Genomic DNA, 23,947 nt, shown 5'->3' with positions numbered 1-23,947 from the left:
TCTTGGCATCTGTTAAGAAGACTGCCATTAACCCTACATCATAAATGCCAATACCTGCAATGGTGCCTGGCTCAAGCGATGCAGACAACGGAATGGCACAGGGTCGTGTTCTCAGATGAGTCACACTTCTGTTTCTCCAGTGAAAGTCGCCACGCACGAGTGTGGCATCGATGTGGAGACAGGCCCAGTCTGGCAGCAACTGTGGAACTCACCATCGTGCGACAGCGTGGCATCACGGTGTGGGGCACAATTGCATATGATTCCAGGTCACTTCTAGTTCGTATTCAGGGCACTATGACAGTCCAAAAATATGTGGTGGATGTGCTGCAGCCGGTGGCACTTCCCTACTTTCATGGAGTGCCCAATGCCCTTTATCAGTGGGATAACACCCAATCACACACTGCTCGCATCAGCCAAAATGATCAACATGGTGTTTATTGTGCAATATAGTTTTAACTACTTTGAAAAAGCAAACACAAATAAAGAATACTTGATTCATAAAGAACATAAATATTTCATTTCAGAAGGTAAATCTTGAAAAGAAGCAATTCAAGAATTCAAAAATGAAAGGCATTATCAACAGGTGTCTTTTAGTGCTTTAGTAAAGACAAAAAAATCACTCCAGTTTATGTTACTTATACAAAATAGCACATATTCTTGGAGAAAGGCAAAAACATTTAGAGATGCAGAAATAATTAAAGAATGTATTGTTGAAGCAGTGGGTATGTTAGATCCAGAAACATTTGACAAATACAAGGAATTGCTTCTTTCCAGAAGAACAATAACAGATTGATAGCACAAATTAGCTCGAAATGTTATAGAGCAGTTTCGTAAAATATAGCAAAATGATGTTTATTTTTCAATTGCTTTACACAAAAGTACTGACGAAATCGATTTGGTGCATGCTTTATAGTTTATTCGAGCTGTAACTAAAAATGTCCACTGCTACGAAAAAATTCTTGTGTGGGTACACTAACTGAAAGAACTCGCAGAGTTGGCATTTTGAAAAATTCAGAGAATTATGTCATCAGTTACAATGTCAGTACTTTAGTCGGCGTCTGCACTGATGGCACACTTTCCATGCAAGTTACAAAAGAAGGAATCATTGCTTTATTAAGAAGAAAACTTAAAAAAACTGATATCATTTCACTGCATTTCGCATGAGCAAAATCCACCATTTCGCAAGACACTCTGGATGGAATTATTGCCACTGTTAAGTATATTCGCATAAACGCAACGTGTAATGATGAATTTCAACATATGCTAAATTTAGACAAGGAAAAATTATAAAAATTGTAATAATAAATTATAATAATTGTAAATAATCTAATTGGATATGAATATTTTGAAGTAGACTGATCATGTTGTAAATTTATAAAATTGTAACTATGTTAAATTGTATATTTGTGATTACTTATGTAATTTAGTTAGAAAAAGCATGTAATAGGCAATAATGAGTTTTATAATTGTGAATTTATGATGTAAGTTATGTAAAATTTATTAATTTAAATGAATAAGTAATTCAGTGTTTTAGAAAGATGGAAAATCTCGATTCACAAATTTTTAAAAGAAATTATTTAATGGTATCAAATTTTATTCCAACTATTATGTTGAATTTATTCAGAAGGTGGGTGAAAGAAGGTTTAGATGAGTCTTGCTGGCAAGGCCAGAGGACGAGTTTAGGGCGAGCTGCCCAGTATTTTAATTTAGTTAATCAGTTTATTCGGTTCTTTGCTTGTTTCTTAGTTTTACCGGTTTTCCAGTATTGGTGGTACAGTTTATGAGTTAAGGTTTTAGACAAGGAAACATACAGTGTTAGCCTACTGTACTATTGCAATGTTTGCTGGCTATCAATAGAAAAGGTCAGATAAAAGTTTTAGCTTTATGATAAGAAATTTTAAATTTCTAACAAGGAAAACTATGTGAACAAGGAACAAGGAAAACTATGTGATCTATCAGGTTATCCCTTTTTTAGAAATATTCCATTTTTGTCTGATGTCATGATAAAATAAAACAAATTAAATATTTGACTGGAAGGTAAAATAAAGCACCTATATGAGATGTGGCGAACGATCTAAGCATTTTAGAAAAATAAATAAATAAACATTTTTCAAAACATTGCTCTCTCTTAAATATATAAGCAGAACACTTCCCTGAGTTACGAAAAATTTTGAATCTGAATTTCAGTAGAAATCTTAAAATAAAATATTTGATGAATAAGAAGGTACACTGGAATTTTTAATGTAAGAATATACTGAAAAATTTTCAGCTTTTGAGAAGCATGTTTTTGCTATGAAATGGTACTTGAATTTCATCTAGTAGATATATCGAAGGCCCCTACAGAATTACAAATGGAGTTATTTGAGTTGGGAAGATAGTATCTTCACACCCTATTTTGATGTTAATCTAAAAAATCTAGATCCTATAGAAATCAAGAAAAATGTTGTTGAAATTCCATGCCAACAAGAACATGCATGCTGTTTACTTTGCTGTTTTGGAAGTACTTACTGCTGCAAGTCAACATTTTCTCTAATGATGAGAACTAAAACTACTTTAAGAAGAATACGAATTTCATATGCTCATTTACAGGATCAATTAAGGTTGCACATTACGAAGCTTGAACCAAATATTAAATTACTTTCAAGTAAGAAACAAATGCAAATATCCCATAAAACTAAATTTTCCAAAGGATTTTAAAATTATTTTATGTATTGCTGCTACTTTATATTATTATTTCTCTACTGTATTTCTTTACAATATAATAAACTATTTAGAAATACTTCTACTTCATTATTTTTATTTGAAGTGGTATTTAAATATATGTAGCTGTTAATTAAAAAAATAGTTAAAAATTAATGCTATAACAAGTTACTACCCTTAAATGAATACAAAAACATATTATATTGCAACTTTTTATGCTATATAATGAACAAATGACTTAATTTTTTTTTTCGTAATTTCTACATAATGAAATAAACTCATAACACTATACAAAATTTATAACTTCACAGAAATCCCCTTTATAGGCACGTCAACTTTGCAGCCTCCTTTATTACTACCTCGTTAAAAATGTGGCCTGTAATGGTAAAAAGGTTCCTCCCTCTTTTCTACAGAAGACAAAAATTAGGAGAACAACATGTCTTAGTTGCCAATCACATGATACATCAGCAGCACTGGATAGCGGAAACTAGTGAAGCTTTCTGATGATAACTGCAGATTTGAAGGTTTTTCAAATATTGCAAACAAAAAGCAAAATTTCCAATTAATTGAAGTTGAGATGAAAGTGATAGTATTTTCAGAGGGTGCAGGTGATCTTGGTTTCCTGTTAATGGACGACAATGCTCATCCACAAAGCATCCAGGTGGTCAATGATTACCAGGAAAATGAGGATATTCACTGCATATATTGGCCAGTTAGATTCCCTGACCTTAATCCCATTAAGCATGTCTGGAATGGTCTTGGGAGGGCAATTTCATCTTGCCATCCCCCTCCCAAGAACTATGTCGGAGTTGAAAACTGCCTTGCAGCATGTGTGGGATCAACTGCCTCCAATGCCGTCCTGCTGTGTGACCTGTATGACTGTCAGGGAAATCCATACCCCACATTAAAGTTATTTTAAGTTCGATATCACAACGTGGATTTTGGACATCCCTGCACTAGGAGCTTTACTGATAATCATGCACACATAAAATGACTTTTCAATAGTACATCTCTTTCTCTGTTATAAATGTATATTCATAACAAATTTCATTAAAATCCGTCCAGAATGCTTTCGTTCGATCACATGAAATTTTTATCAATTGTTCTTTTTCTTCACGAGATAAAATTTCAGATAAATTTTAATAAAATGGATTTCTGATCCAATTTTCTTTTTCATATTCTCAGGAAAATACACACTGAAAGTATTGATTAATGAAAAACAATAATTTTTAATGTTGGATGCTAAACCTTCTTTTATTTTCAAATTATTCTCGGTTAGAAAACTTTAAAAAGTGGTAAAAAGCTTAGAATAGTATTATCCAATTCTTTGATTATTAGCTCGAATTTTTTTATCATTGCTTTACTTTATCTCTGATAGTAAACAAATTAACACTTTGTGCTTGTAATCCTAAATTTAATTCCTTTAACTTTCCAAAAATATCAACTAAATATGCTAAACGTATAATCATAATTTACTAAATAAACAAACATTTTTGCAATTCAAATTTTGAATCACAGAGAAAAATTTGAATTTCGGATAGAAGTTAAATATTTATATCACAATATATTCCGAGTTATTCAAAAACAATGGACAAATATTCTCAAATCACGTAGAAAAGTAAAGAATACAAAGTAACAAGAAGAAAAAATACCTGCTGTTAGAAACAGTAAATCGACGTAAAAAAAAAAAAAAAAAAAAAAAAAAAAAAAAAGATTCTAATTGAAAATAGAGCAATGTGACCCTGGAAATGGTGTCAACATGAAGTGTAGATATGCTAATAAATCGATGACTCTAAAAGAATTAATGAGATACTATTTTCTTTTTATAGGAATTTATTTTTTATTAAATATAAAATCCATTTCTATTACAAATTTTGGTATGTCCATGGCTAGAAAAACATTTGTGAAAATAAGAATGGATTATTTTGGTAAAGCCTATGAGCGTCTATTGACCTTGAACAAAGCTCACATCGCATAAATTTACGAGTGTTAGAGAAAAATCTGTAACTGGTTGTTAGGGCATTTAATTTTTGAATTTAAAATTAAAAATACTTTGTCACTTTGCGAACCACTTATTTTTTCCTTATGCATACCACTGGCTAAGAATCACTGCTTTAGAGCATTTTGAAATCAAAACTTTAACGATAATCATCTTGTATTTTAAAATCTGTCTAACAATCTATCCTACAATAATCCAAAATTTAAATCCTCAAAAAATCAAGAGTTGGTGATTATTTCCCTGAAGACATATATGATGAACATATTACTAATAAAAGATGCATTTGCAGCTAGAATGACATCAAATTTCTTTGTAGAAGAAATGCAAGGGAATATTTTACATTAACTTAAATGGGATGCTACTGAAGACAACATAAAATGAATTTATTTCACAAAAGGAAAAAATAAAAGATTACATTTATATGATCAAATAAAAAGTATTTTACTTAACCCATTTTTGCTAACAAATTCCTAATTTGGACTTTTAGCAAACAAAGCTTAAATCGCTTATTAATTTGCATTAACATCTAAATATACAGATAATTGTTTCATAAGAAAAAATTGAATTGAATTAAATAAATTAATAAATTTAAATACAAATTTAATTTACAGGAGTTACATATTGATAAATCATTTTTTGGCCAGTTTTCAAGCAACATTTTACACAATGAGCATTCCATAAAAGTTTACTTTTTTTTTTTTTTTCCTTTGAAATAAATGAATTTTGTATCGTGATAATTATTACATGATTTGGAATATGAATCATGTAGAAACAGTTTTCAGTTTCTACATGATTATTACAATGCAAGCAGACTGCACATAATTTCATTTTAATGATTTTTTGTTATATCTCATAACAAATACATACCTCGTTTTTTTCATTAACAGCATGAATTACTGACATCCTTTATTGCAGTGTCACTTCAAAAGAGAAAAATCTGACCATCTGAAGTTCTGACCATCTGAAGTCCTAGAATAATGTCAGATTAATTAAACAGGGTTCGTACACATTTCTGCACGTGAAAATTAAATACTTTATGAAAAATTTAAGGACCTATGAGCAAATGGGAACTGAATAAATTCAATTAAAAATATTATCTATGCCTGAATTTCACTTTTGTGATACCATCCTAAAAATAAAATAGATATCTAAGTAGTCTGCATTATTACTAAACATGAATTAATTAACATAATTATTAATAAGTTTGAGAATAAAATAAACTTTATGCAATTTATCAAGTAGCATTAAATATTTTACACTTACAACAGATGGACATATTTGAAAGAAGATAGGTGACATTTACGTTTTATGTTGATTTTTTTAAATGTCTCATTTTGTCACGTACTTGGTCAGTCTAGAGGTTGAGTAAATAGCACGTAGATTCCTTAAACGATATTAGGATAATTACACATTAAAAACTACAAAACATTTATGTTTTGTAGCAACAACACTCAACAAAATATTTATCCGTCATTTTAATTTGAAGTCTTCCGAAACATTTTGGCTAATTTATATCAATTTCCTTCTCTTTAAGCATATTTTCTAACAATTAGAGATTTGTCTCAAAATGCAAACCAATGCTCTCGCTAGTTTCTGCATCAACCTAACTGCTTTTCTCCTATTTTGTCAACCTCTCCACAATGTACCTATGAGGGTTTACTTGATCTGATAAAAGTTAAATAGTAGAAAACCCAACTGATGTGAAGCAAACTATCGCTATGTCTGAAAATAACTAAAATATCAGACAAAGGTTTAAATAAGCTTCTTATATAAAAAGAACTTAGAATACAAAGGCATGTTCTGATGCTAACAAAATCATTTAGAGCTCACGGTGACGTAATTAAACAAGAACAGTCAAATTCAAGCTAAACGTGCGGATTAGTGGTCAATCTGGCTCAGTAACTCTATCATATGAGGAAATAGAAATGGGAAATTACAGTAAAGGCTGAAATCATAAACAATTGGGTAATTTACATAATAATAACTGCACATTTTCCTTGAAGAATAATTTTCTTTGTCTTATTATTTTCTTTCTTCAACACGTTTCCTTTTCATTTTAGAATTTTTGGATTTAATTAAAGATTTCCGTTATTCTAAAAAACATGAAATGCATAGAAAATGGCTAATTTTATTTCTTTAGTAATATAAACATTCAGAAGAAATACATATGGTAAATAAAGGCCGGTTACAGAGCCACTGTGGCAGAATTTTTAGAATTTAGTGACACACCGAACGATAAAATCTGGAAATGGCAAAACTTTTAGAATTTAGAGCAGGCATTAGAAGCAGAATTTAGGCTGCACAGAGATTGCATCAGGTGGGAAAATGACTAGTGCCAGCTCTGTGTATGATGCATTAAAACATATTAGATGAATCTTTTAAATTGTAAGTTTTCAATTTCTTTATTAATAAAAAAATCCCTTTCTATAATGCCTGCCCATGTGATAAGATTAGAAGAATTTTTGATACTTTCTATGCTTGTGTCTAGTGAAAAGTAGAGAAAATAAAAGGAAGATAAACATGTTATGAAAATATTCTAGTATCAGGAGTAAAACATTCAAATATTATGTTTTCATTGTTCTTCCAGACGTTCTCCAAAAAGTGAGAAATTCATAGCAAACTTTCAGTAAAATACATCCATTATGTGTTGATACCATGGAGACATTTTTAATTTTGTCACATATTTCTCGAATCTTCTAGAATCGTGGGTCTATAAATCTTGCCTGCAAATCCTTCTAAACTTTCCATGCTGCAATATCAAAAATACTAAAGAAAAATTATCCCAACCAATTCTGTAACAGCAAAAAGACAGAAATATTTTGGGAAAAAAAGGAAGGAAAAAGTGTAAAATTAATTTTATAGAGAAAACTGATGCATATTCTGAGAATTTTGAATAATCTGAGACATGGGAAAATGCTTAATATGAAAAAATTTAAAAGAAGACATTTTAATTAGTTACATAGCTAATTTTCCTTTTACCAAGAGCTGTTTCGTAAATTATGCTTTATAGCTACAGTGGTGACCAAAATTGTGGACACTTTTGGAAATTTTTATGTTTTTGAACTTTGTATACTTATAGAAAATGTTACGTTTCGCAAAATGCAAACTTGTATATATCATTTTAAAGAGAATTTATTACTGAATTCAATACAAAACACAAAATTCAATTATTTGCAATACAGAAAAAAGGTATATGTACTTTAAATGGTTTGTAATGTCTAGCTTTCCTGGCCAATCACTGTTCTTGTTCTGAGAACCAATCAAACGTTAGTAACTGCCAGCAGACGCTGACATCATGTTTACACTTGAAACAATTCATTATTTTGCGCTGTTCTGTAGAAGGAGGACCTGTTTCTTATACACTGCAATTACAAGTAGGAATTTTTGTAAAAATTTGTAATATTTAGTCAAGAAGCAATGACATCAAATAAAAGAGTAGATTGGACACCTAGAAAGAGATGTAATATTATTGTGTTCTTTCCTATGCTGAAATTGCAAGACAGGTGGGTGGTTCAATGACTACATCTGGAGTCCAAAAGTTTTGTTTAAGATATCAGGAGACAAATTCAATAAAAAAACAAAGAAGGAAAAGGCCGAAAAAGGTGCACCACATCTATTGATGACAGAAGAATAAAAAGACTATTTCTCGAAGATAGAAAAATGTCATCATCGACCATCAGAAGTGATTTGAATGATGCTGGTGTTTCTGTCAGTTCAAGAACAATCAGGAGAAGGTTAACAGATGTTGGATGAGAGGTAGAATTCCACGAAAAAAGCCTTATCTTAATTTTCAGCAACGAAAAAAAAGACTACAGTGGGCAAAGGAACACATTAATTGGACAGATGATCAGTGGTCACAAGTTATATGGAGTGATGAAACTAAGATATCGTTATTCGGAAGTGATGGGCGAAAATCATGGACCTTATAAGAAATAGACTAACCCAAACGGATTTTCTCCCTCGTCTGAGGCGTTGCCGGCTGTCACCTTGATCACATTCGGAGGAGTAGGGACGACTTGTAGAAATTTAACATTGGTTGCCTATTGAAGTGCGTATAATTGTCAAGAAAAATCTGGTTGTAGCGCCTCATTTCACAAATTAGAATTTCTACATATTTTTATTTTTGAAATTGAGATTGATTTTTAAAAATGTAGCATAGTTGTCAAGCATAATTAATGTTCCAAATAAGTATGAAGCTATTGCATGCTTTCAGGGCTGGATATTTTTTTAGCTTTTCCCATGCCGTAAGGAAATTTGTAACAACAGGAACTTTATTTCAATTATATTTCATAATACATCAGAGTGATAAACACGTTTGACTCCTTAAAAATGTTTATACGTTTAATTCTAATATTAAAATTGTATTTAACCATAATAATTAATTTTGCTTGTATTTTATAGTGATTATTTTTTAAAATTTATTTTTAGTTCTGCATAAGTTTTTTTTTTTATTTTTTTTATTTACAGTTAATTTAATTTATTAGCCTAAAGGGGCTGTAGCCTAGAAAGGCTGTTAGTTTCGAAGCGGCATTTTGCGCTGTTTTACTATAAATGTCCGTGTCTCCTTGCAAATTGTTGTTACCAAATATTATGGCCCTGTATTATATGTAAAGAAATTATATAATGAAGAATCTGCATGAATACATGTATGCTTCTCGCACTGTCACGAAAACGACAGTATCTAGAGCCATCAAATTTTGAATAATGTAATCCTGCACCCGAACTTGGGCATCTGGACGGCCGAATTTCGAATTTGTTTTAATCTATTTCATATTTCGTAAAACTTTAACGAATTTTTGATTAACAAACTCAACGAGTTCAGAGCGAGCACTGTACGGAAAATAACAGTTTTATCTCCAGTGCGAAAATTCTAAAGATATGCTGCTTTCAAATGTATGTGGTTTACGGGTGAAGAACATGATATTCAATAAATATAGGTAACACACAAAACTTTAAAAAAAGGTTCCCTTTGGGCATAATATAAAATCTGAGTGCTTCTAGATTTTATTTTATCTTCTTTTTTTCCCTTCATTACGCTCAGAAAATTTTATGCTCCGAATTTTATGAATTATTAAAATAACTAATCCACTTTAATGTTAATAAATAATTTAATGATCATATAATCAAATAAATATGATCGTTTTGAATGTTATTATAGTTTGGAAAATCACTGCCTGAAAATTTTCTTTAAATTGAAAAAAAAAAAAAAAAAAAAAAAAAAAAAAATTATATACTATATATATATATATATATATATATCTGATCTTGTTTAATTTTACCTTATTTATTTCAACGCATCACGTACTATCAATCTTATTTAATTTTACGCAAAATTAAGTTCATAAATTTTGTGCTTAGAGTTTTTACCAAAGTAAAGATAATTGTACAAGAATTAAATGTGAAAAAAATGCGCGAAATGCAGTAAAAAGTGCTTTAATGAGATATATTAAATCCTATTTGGAAAAAACTGTGGCTTTCATAATCTCCTCACTATACACTATACAACGTATCACATTTAATAATTAAAAAGAGCTATGTGATGCAAACACCATAGGTTTCAATGTTAAAGTAAACCAGATCGTCCCTACTCTTTCTTGCCGACATGTCGGTGACGCACGCCCCGCCCACTGGGTTAGTCTATTTCTTATAAGGTCCATGGCGAAAATATGTAAGACGTAGAATAGAAGAAGAGCTACATCCTGACTGCATTCAAGCAACTGTGAAGAAACCAGTTAGGTAATGCATGTCAGCAGATGGTATTGGTCGCCTTCATGTCATCGATGGGACACTGAATGTCAGAATATACACTGACACTATTCTAGAACCAACACTTCTACCTTCCATCAGAGATCTCTTTCCCAACAATGCTTTGTTTATTTTTCAGCAGGATTCTGCTCCTTGCCACACGGCCAAAATATAGAAGGAGTGTTTTCGTACAAAGAGCATTAAATTGTTGTCATGGCCAGGAAACAGTCCTGGCCTCAATCCTAAAGAAAATTTGTGACACCGTTTGAAAACTCTTGTCCGAATGAGGCGCCCATCAAATAAAAGGGAACTAATTGAGACTATAATTGTTTCCTAGCATCATGTAATAACGAAAGAAGAGCTTAAAACTCTTGTCAGCTCAATGAAACGTCGATGTGAAGCTGTAATAAAAAATAAAGGGTACCCTACTAAGTACTGATAACTCAATGCAAGCACCACTATCTAATGTATATCGATAACTATTATCGTTTAACTTTTTTTTGTATTGCAAATAATTGAATTTTGTGTTTTGTATTGAATTCAGTAATAAATTCTCTTTAAAATGATATATAAAAATTTGCATTTTGTGAAACGTAACGTTTTCTATAAGCATACAAAGTTCAAAAGCATAAAAATTTCCAAAAGGGTTCACAATTTTGGCAACCACTGTATATACCTTGTTTATTTTTTCAGATTTAAAATATTGCATAATAAGTTGCCAAAATGAAACTTTATAATATGACCGTGAAAAATAAAAATGTTTTATTTTAATGTCATTTTTTAAATGTAATTCGAATATATTACCATTATTTTAATGAAATTTATCAATCTTATGATGTTTTAAAAAAACCGCCGAAAAATTCTCAGATCTACGAATTAAAATTTTTCTATAGAAACTGATTTTAAATCGCCAATATGTTGAAAAATTTAGAACCATTTAATAAAAGAATTCACAAACCCCAAAAGCGAAAAGTTGTTTAAGAGCTCTTTATTAGAAAAAATAAATTTTGAAATGCTTATGTTTCACTTCTTGCTTAGAAACTCGAGTATCCCATCAATTATATTAGAAATAGAAACAAATTATAACCCATAAACCCATTCAAAAGATAACCATATATGCCAGTGAATCGCCGAAAATATTCCTCCAAAATGCTAATTCACACTCAAGAGACAGAAATTTCAGATGATTAAAATTAAGGACTTTCTGCTGATTTTGGCCAAAATTAAGGACTTTTAAGGACCAAAAATCGATTTCAAAAAATGTAAGGACTCTTAAGGACCGTACGAACCCTGGCAGCCAGAGTGCCGTCAGCACGCATGGATCGACGCATCCGCCGACAAGCTGTGGCGGTTTTTGTACTTCCTCCAAGTCACTTGTAACGCGATTTTGCAGCATGTGCAAGATACCCTGGATGTTCCCTCGTCGACCAGAACCATTTCCTATCGATTGGCTGAACGTGGCTTGCACTCACGGCGTCCGTTAAGAAGACTGCCATTGACCGCACAGCATGGACGCCAACGTTTAGAATGGTGCCGGACTGGAGCGATGTGGATAACAGAATAGCGAAACATAGTGTTCTCAGATGAGTCACGCTTCTGTTTATCCAGTGACAGTCGCCGCATACGTGTCTGGCGTCGACAGATCTAATCCGGTAGTAACTGTGGAACGCCCCATTGCGCGACAACGTGGCATAATGGTTTGGGGCGCTACTGCCTACGATTCCAGGTCACCTCTAGTTCGTATTCAAGGCACTAAGACGGCCCAATGATACCTGGATAATATACTGGGGCCGGTGGCAATCCCCTACATTCAAGGGCTGCCTAATGCACGTTTTCAGCAGGATAACGCCCGACCAAATTGTGCTCGCATTTGCCAACATGCTCTGCAAGGTATACAGATGCTTCCCTGGCCACTGTACTCTCCTGACCTGTCACCAATCGAATATGTGTGGGATGTGATTGCACGCCGTTTGCAGACTCTGCCTCTGCCTCGTTCAGAAGACGAACTGTGGCAAATGGTTGAAAGGGAATGGATAGCCATCCCTCAGGATACCATCCATACTCTTAGTGACTCTATGCCTAGACGTGTTTCTTCGTGCATCGCTGTCCACGGTGGTCCTACATCCTACTGAGCCGACACTGTTCTTACTCTGTATTCTGACTAATCATTTTGAAATAAAGATTATTTATTGTTGCTCGTTGTCTCTGTCTTTTTTTCCAAATTTCATCACTTTCTGGCCACTCCTTCTTGGTGCTGCATTTTCAATGTCGAGCTGTGTATATATGTCTTTCGATACCGTTGATAGAGTATTCACTACTTTTATTTTATGTTCCAAACGCCAAAATGTTTTCAGTAAAATATTTTTTATTGTCATCCACATATTATTGTAACATGTACTTTTTAAAAATTTTTTTAGAGGAGAGGCTTTATAGTTGCTCATTTTAAACTCATCATTTTATTTTTATATAACTGAAAAATAATCACTTTGGGTTTACACTTTTTACTTATTTGGATACTTATTTATTTATTCAAATGTGTTTGAAATGAAGAATTTATTCATTCATAAACTCCTGTGAAAGTTACTGTAAAGAAATCTAATTATTAAATGTAACTAAATTTATAATGATTATAAATATTATCTAAATATATAAGAACTTTAACATTGAATTGTAAACATAAATTGAAATCCTGTTGACAAATACATTTATAAAACTATTTAAGCAAGAATTGTTCGTACTGGAAAGCTATCTGTTAAAAGCTATTGAAAAGCAAATTCTATGAGATGTACTTAAGGAGTACTTAAGGAAGTAATAAAGAAGAATTTTAGAATATCTATTGTTGGAATTAAGTGAAAAAAAATGTGATAAGTATAATTAAAAGAATAATTAATTTCCTTACATTTTATAATAACGCAGTTCTAAATAATATTTTAAAATAAAATCCTTATTTTTTATTCTTTTTCAGAAATATTCAGAGAAAGGTAAGTACATGGAAATAAACACCAATATTTAACTTATTTCACTATTAAAATAAGAGGTGCTCGAACTTGAAATGGACAGAATAGAGCATTAATTATAAATTGACTTAAATTTTTCGATTTAAAAGATGCTTATGAAGCTAAAACATCATGTCATATTTGAAAAAGTATTTTAGAACGAAGCTCTATAAATAGAAAAGAAATAATGCATAATTTTAATATTAATAATAAAATAAACTTTGATCTTAATTTTTGTAATCCTTAACCGAATAAAATCGAATTACCTTAATTTTTTTTAATGTAATTAACGAAAATTTGTGAAAATATTTCATTCAAATTAAACCATTCTGGGCAAACTGTTCTGTGAAAGTATAGCATTTAATTCCGTTCTGAATGAAATGTATTATTTTTACATACTTAGGACTCTGAAATATTGTAGAAAAACAAAATATATACATCGATATGTATATTTACGAAATAATTACAAAATATTTACATCCGATCGTGTCAACACCCACTGATCTTAATGGTAAGTCATTGAATGTTTTGGTCACAAAAAAGGGATCGCTAGTACTTCAAAACAGTTAATGTCCTTCTTACTTCCTATCTCCATGAGCCAGACCAATGGAAAATGATTCAGTCCTAAATACTAAAGCAGTTCAGCATAGTACAAAAAATAGAAATGATACATTACTAATTAATATCTTAAACAAATATATACAAGCTACAAATCAGGAATGAAGTGCATTCAATAATTAATACACCAATTTCTCTAAATCAACAGCAACTTTAACCTGGCACTTTAAAATTCCATTTCACTGTAACGCCTTTATGTAGGCTACCCAAGAACTCTACTACCGTCCTCACACAGCCCGATAACGTAATAAATATTTACATATTCACACAAAAGACTATTTTTTCACTGTAATAATCAAATTTATGTTTTCTCTGAAATATGCAGTTTTGCAATATTTGCAACAGTAACGAGCCATACTAATGAGAAGTAATTCAGTTCTAAATACTAAAGCAGTTCAGCATAGTAGGAAAAATAGAAATGGCACATTACTAATAATAGCTTAAACGAATATATACAAGTTACAAATCACTAATGCAATGAGTAATTAAATTCCTGTTTTTCATTAACATACTTAAATAAGTAAGTCCTAACTTTCAATTAAATATGAACTCGTAATAAAAATAATCTTTAGTTACAAACATTAGATTACGTAAGTTGGAACAATAGATGAGCTGTTTAATTACGTAACTAACTTTCATTAGCTATACAATATTACTTCTTTTCATAATTCTCATTTCATTAATAATTTTAAGTTCTTACCTAACGCTCTTAAAATATTACAGGATTAAAATTTTACTCTGCAAGCCTTTTGTTCTGCAAATATGGCAGCGTCATAATTAACTTGAACTTGATGTACTGTTTGATTTTCGATTGCCAGAATTGCGAGATTTGATAAACGCTCCTGGCTTACCGATGATCGCAGATAGTTTTTAATAAGTTTTAATTTGTAAAACTTCGCTCACAGCTTGCGGATGTCGTTGGAAGCATAGAGTAAATTCGCCTTTTACAATACAAATATTGTAAAAGGCATCCTGAAAATCATAGGTGTAGATCTGTTGCAAGAGACAAAAAGCTCTAGCCTTTTTATGTCGACAGATAACACTGAGCTTGTTTTTTAAAAACAGCAAGTTCCTGACAGAACTCAAATGCGTTTAGAGATCTCGCTCATATTTTCGTGCAAGATCTGCTCCATTCTTTTGCAGTTCTTCAGTTGATACATTTATTCAATATTTCATGACCATTGAGAAATGGAAACTTGAATTTAGTGTAATAGCCCTGTTTACCCTCGTTTTAATTTCTAATAAGATTCGATCAAATACAATTTTTATTGCATTAGGAAGTAGCTGAACAGGATGAAGTGTTCCTGATTCGTCATCGCACAATTCATCAAATTGCTTTTTGCGCTTTAGAATTCGTTTATTTGTCAGAATAGGTTTAACTTCAATTTTTTCAGCCGCTGCTTTAGATTGCTCTATCCAAATTTCCGTAGGAATTTCTCTCATTTTTTGTAAAGTTTTGGTCAGACTTTCCATTAATGCGACGGAACGCGCAAGAATAATATCTTCCTCTTGAAATTCAGTATTTATTCGATTGATTTCTCGAAGAATATTATAAAATATTTACAGAAAAATTTATCGTTATTTTCAGAGTACAGATGCTGATTCAGATTCCTGAAGTTGAAGTCTGAAAACTAATTTTTCAGGTAACACACTAAGTAGAAAATTCAGTTGATACTAGGGACTTGTATTGCAGGTTTGGGCACTGTTTTTACGGACTTTGTGATGGTGTGAATACAGCAAATGTTTTATCTATGGCTACTTAAAAAAAAAAAAAAAAAAAAAAAAAAAAAAAAAAAAAAAAAAAAGTGCTTTGTTTAAGCCTACCTCTCTCCCGCAAAGCAGCATTTTTATCTAAAAAGGGGCTAGCTGAAAAAGATAGGTTTCCTTAGGAATTTGTTATGCTTAAGATATTCTAATTCAGAAGGGTACACAAGAGCTCACACTTTATCCAATCCTCTTGTGTCTTTACAAGTTCAACTGCATTGTAAAGTCCCATTTCTACTTGTTGTTTCCAAGTTTACCAGTGAATCTTTTAAAACTTACAATAATTTTCAATAATTTAGGTTACTATCTATTCAAATCTAAAACAATTGAGAATCTTCCACTGTAATTTTTTTTTTTTTTTTTTTTTTTTTTTTTTTTTTTTTTTTGTGTGTGTGTGTTAACTAACATCTCAAAATAGCTATTTAAATTTAACCAGAGGAACCTGTAACTATTTCAAGTACATTTCCAGTAAAAATGATAATACAATTTGCACCAAAATACCTGACAGTTTATTTATTTACAGAATAACAAAATAATGATTGCATGCTATCTGAAATCATCTAAAAAACTTTGTAACGAAAATATCAATAACTTACATTAATTCAGAGAAGTTTACATCACATAGACATTACAAACAATGCAGCATTTAAATATTAAAACACACTGCTTAATTTCCCTCCAATATTGACTTGATTTGTTTTAAGTTCCAACAGAGATGTGGAACAGGAGTTAATATTTTTTCTGTCTGATTCAAAATTACATTTTAATTAGCATTACCAAATTACAAGTAACTTGTCAAAAGAGATTTTACCTGTACAAAACAGATTTTGCAACAATAAATTTAAATGAAAAATAAAAGTATGGTAAACAATCACTTTTTAAATTTTTTATTTGAAAATGAAGTTTAAAATGCACTTTACAAAATAAGGATGTAAAAAACATTACTTCAGATATATCTGCTGTCTTCATGACAGGGAGATACACCTTTACTTAAAAGCATAGAATTAGATATATAATAATTAGAAGAATTAACAAGAAATGTAAGAACTTTAAGCATAATTAAGACATAAATACAGAAATTACTCTTCACTAATGTTCGCAATTGAAAACGAGGTAACGTTGTATATGAGAATTGAATTCGATTTATATACATTAGTTATGCTGTAAATATTTCCACGTGGCACAATGAATGATCCACCTTTTCTAAGCACAAATTTCGATGTGTGAAGTTCTACTTCAACTTTGCCTTTAATTACACTAAAATAGATATCTTCATCGGGTGTAAACTGTGCAGGCTTCTGACGATGTCGCTTTATGCATATAAAACCATAAATCACATTGGAGCATTCAAAACTCCTGGTCATAATATAATCATCATAATCAGGGTTTTCATGTTGAGGATATTCCCATATAAGAGAACTAAATGGTCTGATTAGATTAGCTTCTGTTTCCTTACCTGTTGATGCATTAAAAACTGTTATCATTGGTAAATCTTTATTTTCCATTTCGTTAATAAATTCATGAGTTCTAATAGAAGCTTTAACACTTTGTGTTTCTGAAACAGTTTTTTTAACTTTATTTTTCATTTGTTCACTTACTGGGAAACATTTTTCTACACCTAAAACGGAAATATTGCCATCTTTTTGAAACTGAAACTGAATTCTTTCATTTTTCCAAAAAGCTAATGGAGAATATCGGACACGCCCTGATCGACTAATATACCTATGCTCAGTTTTTGAGCACTGGGATTCAGAATTTTTATTTGTATGTTTATCAATACTTTTAAAACTATGCAGATTTTCCCTCTGTGAAGGTAATTCTGGTACTGATGCATCATCAGGATGACTAGGATATAAAGCTGAACATCTGCTTGGATAAGATTTTCTTTGCTGCTTTTTTTTATGTAATAAATTTTTATTTATTCGTTTGGTAGTTTTTATTTGTTTCTTATTTGGCAACTCTTCTGCTTCATTATCATCAATCAACAGATTATTGTTATTGCTTAGAGCAGAAATTCTGGGGCTGACACGACTCGCATTCAATTCTTTTCTTCTCTTCAAATTTTTATTTAAGCTTGATTGCATATTTTTCTGTTCCATTTTTTTACGTGAGTTTATAATTTCATTATTTACCACTGTTCCTAAAACTTCTGTTCTTTCAACAATTTCAGAAATTTTCTCTGAATTGAAATCGTTCCCAGTGATGTGGTATGAGTTGGTGCCTTTAGAAAGTGATGCTGGTATCTTTACTGGAATTTTAGACTTAAATTTAAGAACTTTTTTGACGCTGTTTTGATCAAAATTCTCATCTTCAGTATCAGACCTTATAACTGCAGGATTCTTCTTCTTCCTAAATTGAAAATTTTCAGGTGACTGTACAGGGGATTTACTACTAACTGCAGTACTTTGAGTTACGGTGACACTTTTTTTAGAATTCACGTTGCTTTTAGAAAGCCATTTGACTTTTCTATGCATTTTTAATTCTTTTGCATTAATTAAATCCAAACTCTTTTCTTTATTGTAGCTCAACTGTCTGCTACTTTGAACGGGATTTTCATTCAGATTATGACCAGAATCTGATAAACAATGATCGACATCACCACTTAACACTTGGACAGATTTTTCAACATTTGAAGTTAACATACTTTGTTCATGATTGGATGTTTGACATTGAGTTGAAACTGTTACAGGACACTCTTTAAAGTTATCAACTGGATATTTCCCAACAGTCTTACGCAAGTTATGCCTTGTGCTCGGAGTGTTAAATTGCTGATCATAAACTGTATGTCTAGATCTAGTCACAGATGTTGCAAGATCTTGGGATGATTTCTCAGAATCTGAATGTGAATTACTTAGTGATTTTTCACTATGATGAGGTGAAACATTTTCAGAAAGTTTGGTAAAGTCATCAACTAAGCGTTTTTGAACTGATTGGTACTTGGGTTTTGTACTTGGCTGCATGAATCTGCCTTTTTTAAACTGCAAATGCCTTGTGCTTGGAGAATTAACTTCCTGATAGTATGCTTTATGCTTCGATCTAGTCAGGGGAGATGAAGTTACATCCTGGGATGATTTCTCAGAATTTGAAACTGAATTACTTAGTAATTCTTTACTATGATGAGGTGAAACATTTTCGGGAAGTTTAGATTTTCGGGAAGTTTTTGGATGCTTAGATCCAGTCAGGGAAGATGAAACTACATCTTCTGAATCTGGTGCACTTACTGATCGCTTAGAAAAAGAAGTTTTCTTTTTTGAACTACCTTGATTTTTAATATCATCAGAATTGCTTTCAGTAGCAAGACCAGAATGCAGTTTCTCTCGTATGTTATTTGATTTCGATCCTGAAAGAGTAGTAAGAGTATCATCAGATCCATCAGAATCTGTCCAGTAATCATCAAAAAGTTCAGTTCCATCTTTAAATGTGCGAATAGTCTTTCCACATTTTATGTTTGCTTTGGTACGCCGCCCAAATGCTAATCTTTCATTTTCCTTCATAGTATTATGATCTAAAAATAAGAAAAAGTCACTTACATAGGGGGGGGAAAAGGAAGAAAAAAATCAATTTGTCTTATAAATACCAATAAATATAAAAACACTTCTTATTACTGATGCTGCAAATTTACAGTATATGGTAGTGCACATTATATTCAATTTTAATTTATAAATTTGAAATATAACAAAATTAAGTTTAATTTATTGTTCTCCAACTTGATATAGGAAGTTGCAAGTCCCTTTTTAACTATAAATACTAACAATTCAGGATGAGATGTTTAAAAAAGTCAGTTTCTCTAAGCTAAATTTAAATAATGTACTAATAAAAAGTCTTGGATGACTGAAGTAACTTTTATAAGCTTTAATTTATATTAAAATAGATAAAATAATTTAAGAATTTCAATTTAAGAAATAATTAGATGTTTAATTTATTTAGAAACTTAAAACACTGGTAAGGAAAGAAGTGATTAACAACAGCATAAAATCAAACAGGCTAATTTCATTGTATAGTGAGTGTTTCTAAAGCTATTAACACTAGAATGGCGGTAAGGGATCATTTTAACCCTTCGATGAAAGTACTAAAATAACAACGGTAAAACAATTTTAAATGCCATACATTGGCACAAATATGTGCTTTATATGTATTTCATAATTTATATTTAATATCACATGTTAATTTATTGACCTTTTTAAATTATTGTAAATGTATCAAGTACATGACGATCAATTGGATCATACTACAACTACTCAAATAACTCATTAATTTGATTTCAAATAAATGTTTTCACAAATTAAAACTAATGTTAACTAAAATAAAATACAATTTATATAATAATATTATTTATGTACTTAGGCAGATCTGATCACGAATATCCACACCATACTTCGTTGCATTGTAAAATGCTATTGAATCGAGCAACTTCTTGAGACTGTCTTCAGTTTTTACAGTAGAATATAATGAGCTCAGTAGAAAAACACTTTTGTTTCTTTTGCCTTTATAGATGGTAAGTGTGATATTATCATGTTCCACTATTGTCGATGAATAAAGATTACTATGCATATTTTTAAAAGATATAGGAATTTCTCTTTTGTTCTTTTCATTGTGCCGACCATAGTTGAATTTTTTTATTTTAGTATTCTGCTAATTTTTTGATAGTAAAAGTAGTGAAAAAAGAATGGAAATTAATGCCGCTGCAAATTTTATGAAAAGCCCTTCTATGATGGAAGTTACATTGCAGATTTGTAGTCTAGAAAAATGATTATCAAATCGAACATTTAAAAAATACACTTTCTAAACATTAATTAAATGGCTTACAAGTCATTCTAAAAATGGGTAAACAATCTCTATTAACATATAGAGACACTAACATATAATTTCTCCCTTTGTTTAGATGTGGCTCCATTAATTTTATGACAACATATTTTAGAAAAACTTAATTGAGGATTTGCTGTTTCATCTTTTCCTCGATAAGAAAATCTATTGAAGAGGTATTTAGTATCAACGGTGACAGATAACCAAGATTTTATTCCGAATTTGTCAGGTTTATTAGGCATATACTGTATAAATCTACATCTAGTTTTAGATGGGAATAATTGTTCGTCAACTGTAATATTTTGTCCTGGCCGGTAGCAAGTTTTGCAGTTTACAATAAATTTGTTCCATATGTTTGATACAAGAGCAAATTTATCAGTTGTAATCGAGTAGATTTTGTTGTCTTTTCATCAAACCTTAAAAATCGTTTTATTTCTTTGAATCTATCTCCTGATATAGTTTCCTTGCAAAATGGTATTCCCCATGCTTCGGACAACAAGGAATATAAATTTAAGCCCACTGCACCTACTCCTCCTCGAATATACAATATAGCGACAAAAGCATATAACACAGCCAGAGATAGCTTTCAGTTTTTATTTCCAAGTTGCCGATGAGCTTCGGATTCTGTACATTTCTTTATATGCAGCAAGATATCATCAATAAAAATCTTGAAAGCACTAGACACTTTGTCCTCAGAAACACAACTCTTTGCAAAGGATGTTGGTTCTGATATTTCTTTTAAAACATTATAAGCAGGAACATGGCTGAAGACTGAATTTTTGGAATTTATTTCATTCCATATGGCGTTATTATGAGCTGTAAAATCAGTTTTGAAAGTACCCTGATCCGTTTTTGCCTGTTTATTTCTGCTGAGTTCTTCTTCGTTTACTTCGCAGTCCTCGGATTCACTAATAGTTTGTGTCTGGAATTCATCTTCAGTTTCTACAGCAAAATTATCAATTTCACCTCCGTCAGACTCATTTACAGATAGCTCCTGAAACAATTTTAAAATTTTTTCATCCATACGACCTCTTTTCCGCTAATTAGCATATTTTGTAAAAGTTGAGAAAATTAGATAAATATCAGACTATCAGAAAACGATAGGGAATATATTTTAGCATATGATTCTCACAGCACAAAGGAAAGGTGATAATGAACTTGACGGGACAATTCATATGTACTGAAATACTGATTTGGGATTACCAAGAAAACACCTGCCTAACAGTTATTACCTGCAGTAAGTAAGCTGAACTAACAAATGGGAAAATACATCTGTAAAATAAACTATTTCTGAAAAGAAATGTAAGCATGAAAATCCCTGCATCTACCTTCCTTGCAGTATTTTCTTCAAACGAATAGAAAATTGCAAACAAAGAAACAACAACTTATGTAGACATTACAAAGTAGTGAGACCACCCAGGTTTTTATCCCTCTGAGAGATAGTATGAATGGGAATAATTCCTTATGAATAAATCTTTTTCATGGGTCATTTGACAATGCCTCAAGCAGAAACAGGGATAAAAGTAAAGGGTCAAAATGAGTCCGCCTTTCTAGGAATATATGCCAATATTTCAAAAACTAACAAACCTAGAATGCTGAAAATTTTTTTACAAATATTTATCATCTATTTAGGAAAGGTCAAACAATTCCAAACGATTTCTTACAATAAAACAAAAGTAATCAACGGTCAAATGTGTTCAGGGGTCAAAATGACACCTACCGCCGTTCTAGTGGTAAACAAATTTTCAAGTGTCTATTTTTCTTTTAAAAACTTAAAATCTATTTCCTGTATTTAAAAATGTTACTCACAGTGCTTGAGAAAATGAGGTTAAGCTAATTTTTAAGCTAAAGTATGTTATTTTTGTGAATAATTTATAATTTTAATAAAGTAATGTTATTAATAAACCAGAGCATCACATTTAAGTGTTTTGCTTAATAGACATCAAGCGACCGGATAAATTTATTATAAACATCGTTAACTGCTTTTACCAGTAGTTGTCCTCAGAATAACCCTACATAAGACTATTGTCAAACATAGGTGGCTGTCTTTTGAGAAGGTACCATATTGTTTTATATAAAGAAAGAAAAGAAAAATGTGTAGGCATTTTTTAATGTATTTCAAGTATAAAATCATCAGAGATGGTTGATCTACAATCTGAAGCATTCATATTGGAGAATTACTTTTTCATCACTATTATTTTCTTGCTGTAATAAGGAATTGAATTTCTACTCATTTTTACTACTTACCTGAGACTCTCTGGTGTTATGTGGTAGGAACTATATCATTATGGGTTTTGTATTTAGTTTGCTATTTTTAGTAGAATGATAATTAAAATTGTTTTACATCCCTGCGTCATGCAGTACGAGACTTATTTTAAGAGAAAGCTACGCTGGGAAAGAAAAGAAGAAGAAGAAAAAAAAAAAAAAAATACAGGAACATACACACTTAACATTTAATAAATAGATATCTATTAATTCTACTCTTTCGCTTTCCAGAAAACTCGGGAAAACAGAAATTACCAGAACATTTTCGTGCATGATTAAAAAGTCAGAGAGAAATATCTTCGTTCAGTTGTTTACTATGTTGCTGATATTGATTGTAGCGAATTTGTAGTGAGATCGGATTAGCTTTCTCAGTACTTTGGATTGTGTTCTATTTAACATTAGAATAGTCTAAAATGTAACTACTGTGTGATATTGTGATACTGTACGAATATCTTTGAGGAAAAACCTAGCGTTTTGTTACATTTCTTGTGATAAGAATAACTTTTACAGTACAAAGTCTGAAATCCAGATGTCCATTATCCAGAATGATCTAAAATCCAGACCTCAAAGACACAATTTTTTTTTTTTTTTTTTTTTTTTTTTTTTTGCTTTGTGCATTTGATTTTTCCTTCCATAAAAAAAACATGTGGAGATTTTCCCTTAAAAATTCCGATTCTTTATTTCACTTAGGCACTAAATAAAATACCTCATTATGGAAAAACAATCATGTAAGCATAAATTTGTGAGATTAATAATTTGGCTCCATAGCTGACTATCTGCTTGGCATACGTCTCAAATCGAAACTTTCAGTTATTTTATATCCCTAATGTCAATCTGATGAGTCATTATTTATTACATTTTGCTTTCATCACCGCATGTTTATGATGGACCTTATAAGAGATAGACTAACCCAATGGGCGGACTTTTCTAAAAGAAGTAGTTACAAATTTCTTTACAGAATAGGAAAAGCTAAAATATATGCAATCCTGAAAGCCTGCAATAGCTTTATAATTATTTGGAACGCTAATTACGCTTGATAAATATGCTAAATTTTTAA

At 31.0% G+C, this 23,947-nt stretch overlaps 1 protein-coding gene across 1 annotated transcript in view; it reads right to left on the bottom strand.

Annotated features, from left to right (window-relative positions):
• Window positions 1-16,693: 16,693 nt before the first annotated feature.
• LOC146994172 (uncharacterized) overlaps window positions 16,694-23,947 on the bottom strand; it is a 51,328-nt gene continuing 44,074 nt past the window's right edge. The window contains exon 4 of the mRNA XM_085826930.1: window positions 16,694-19,327. Within this exon, the coding sequence (XP_085683056.1) occupies window positions 16,902-19,316 (2,415 nt within the window). The 5' untranslated portion in view covers window positions 19,317-19,327 and the 3' untranslated portion in view covers window positions 16,694-16,901. The remainder of the gene's footprint in view (window positions 19,328-23,947) is intronic.

The sequence above is a fragment of the Stegodyphus dumicola genome, chromosome 11 (genome assembly GCF_044657685.1).
Source record: "Stegodyphus dumicola isolate Sdum_Otavi_A_Nest chromosome 11, ASM4465768v1".
In the NCBI taxonomy this organism is placed as follows: Eukaryota; Metazoa; Arthropoda; class Arachnida; order Araneae; family Eresidae; genus Stegodyphus; species Stegodyphus dumicola.
This window is presented reverse-complemented; position numbering and strand designations above follow the sequence as displayed.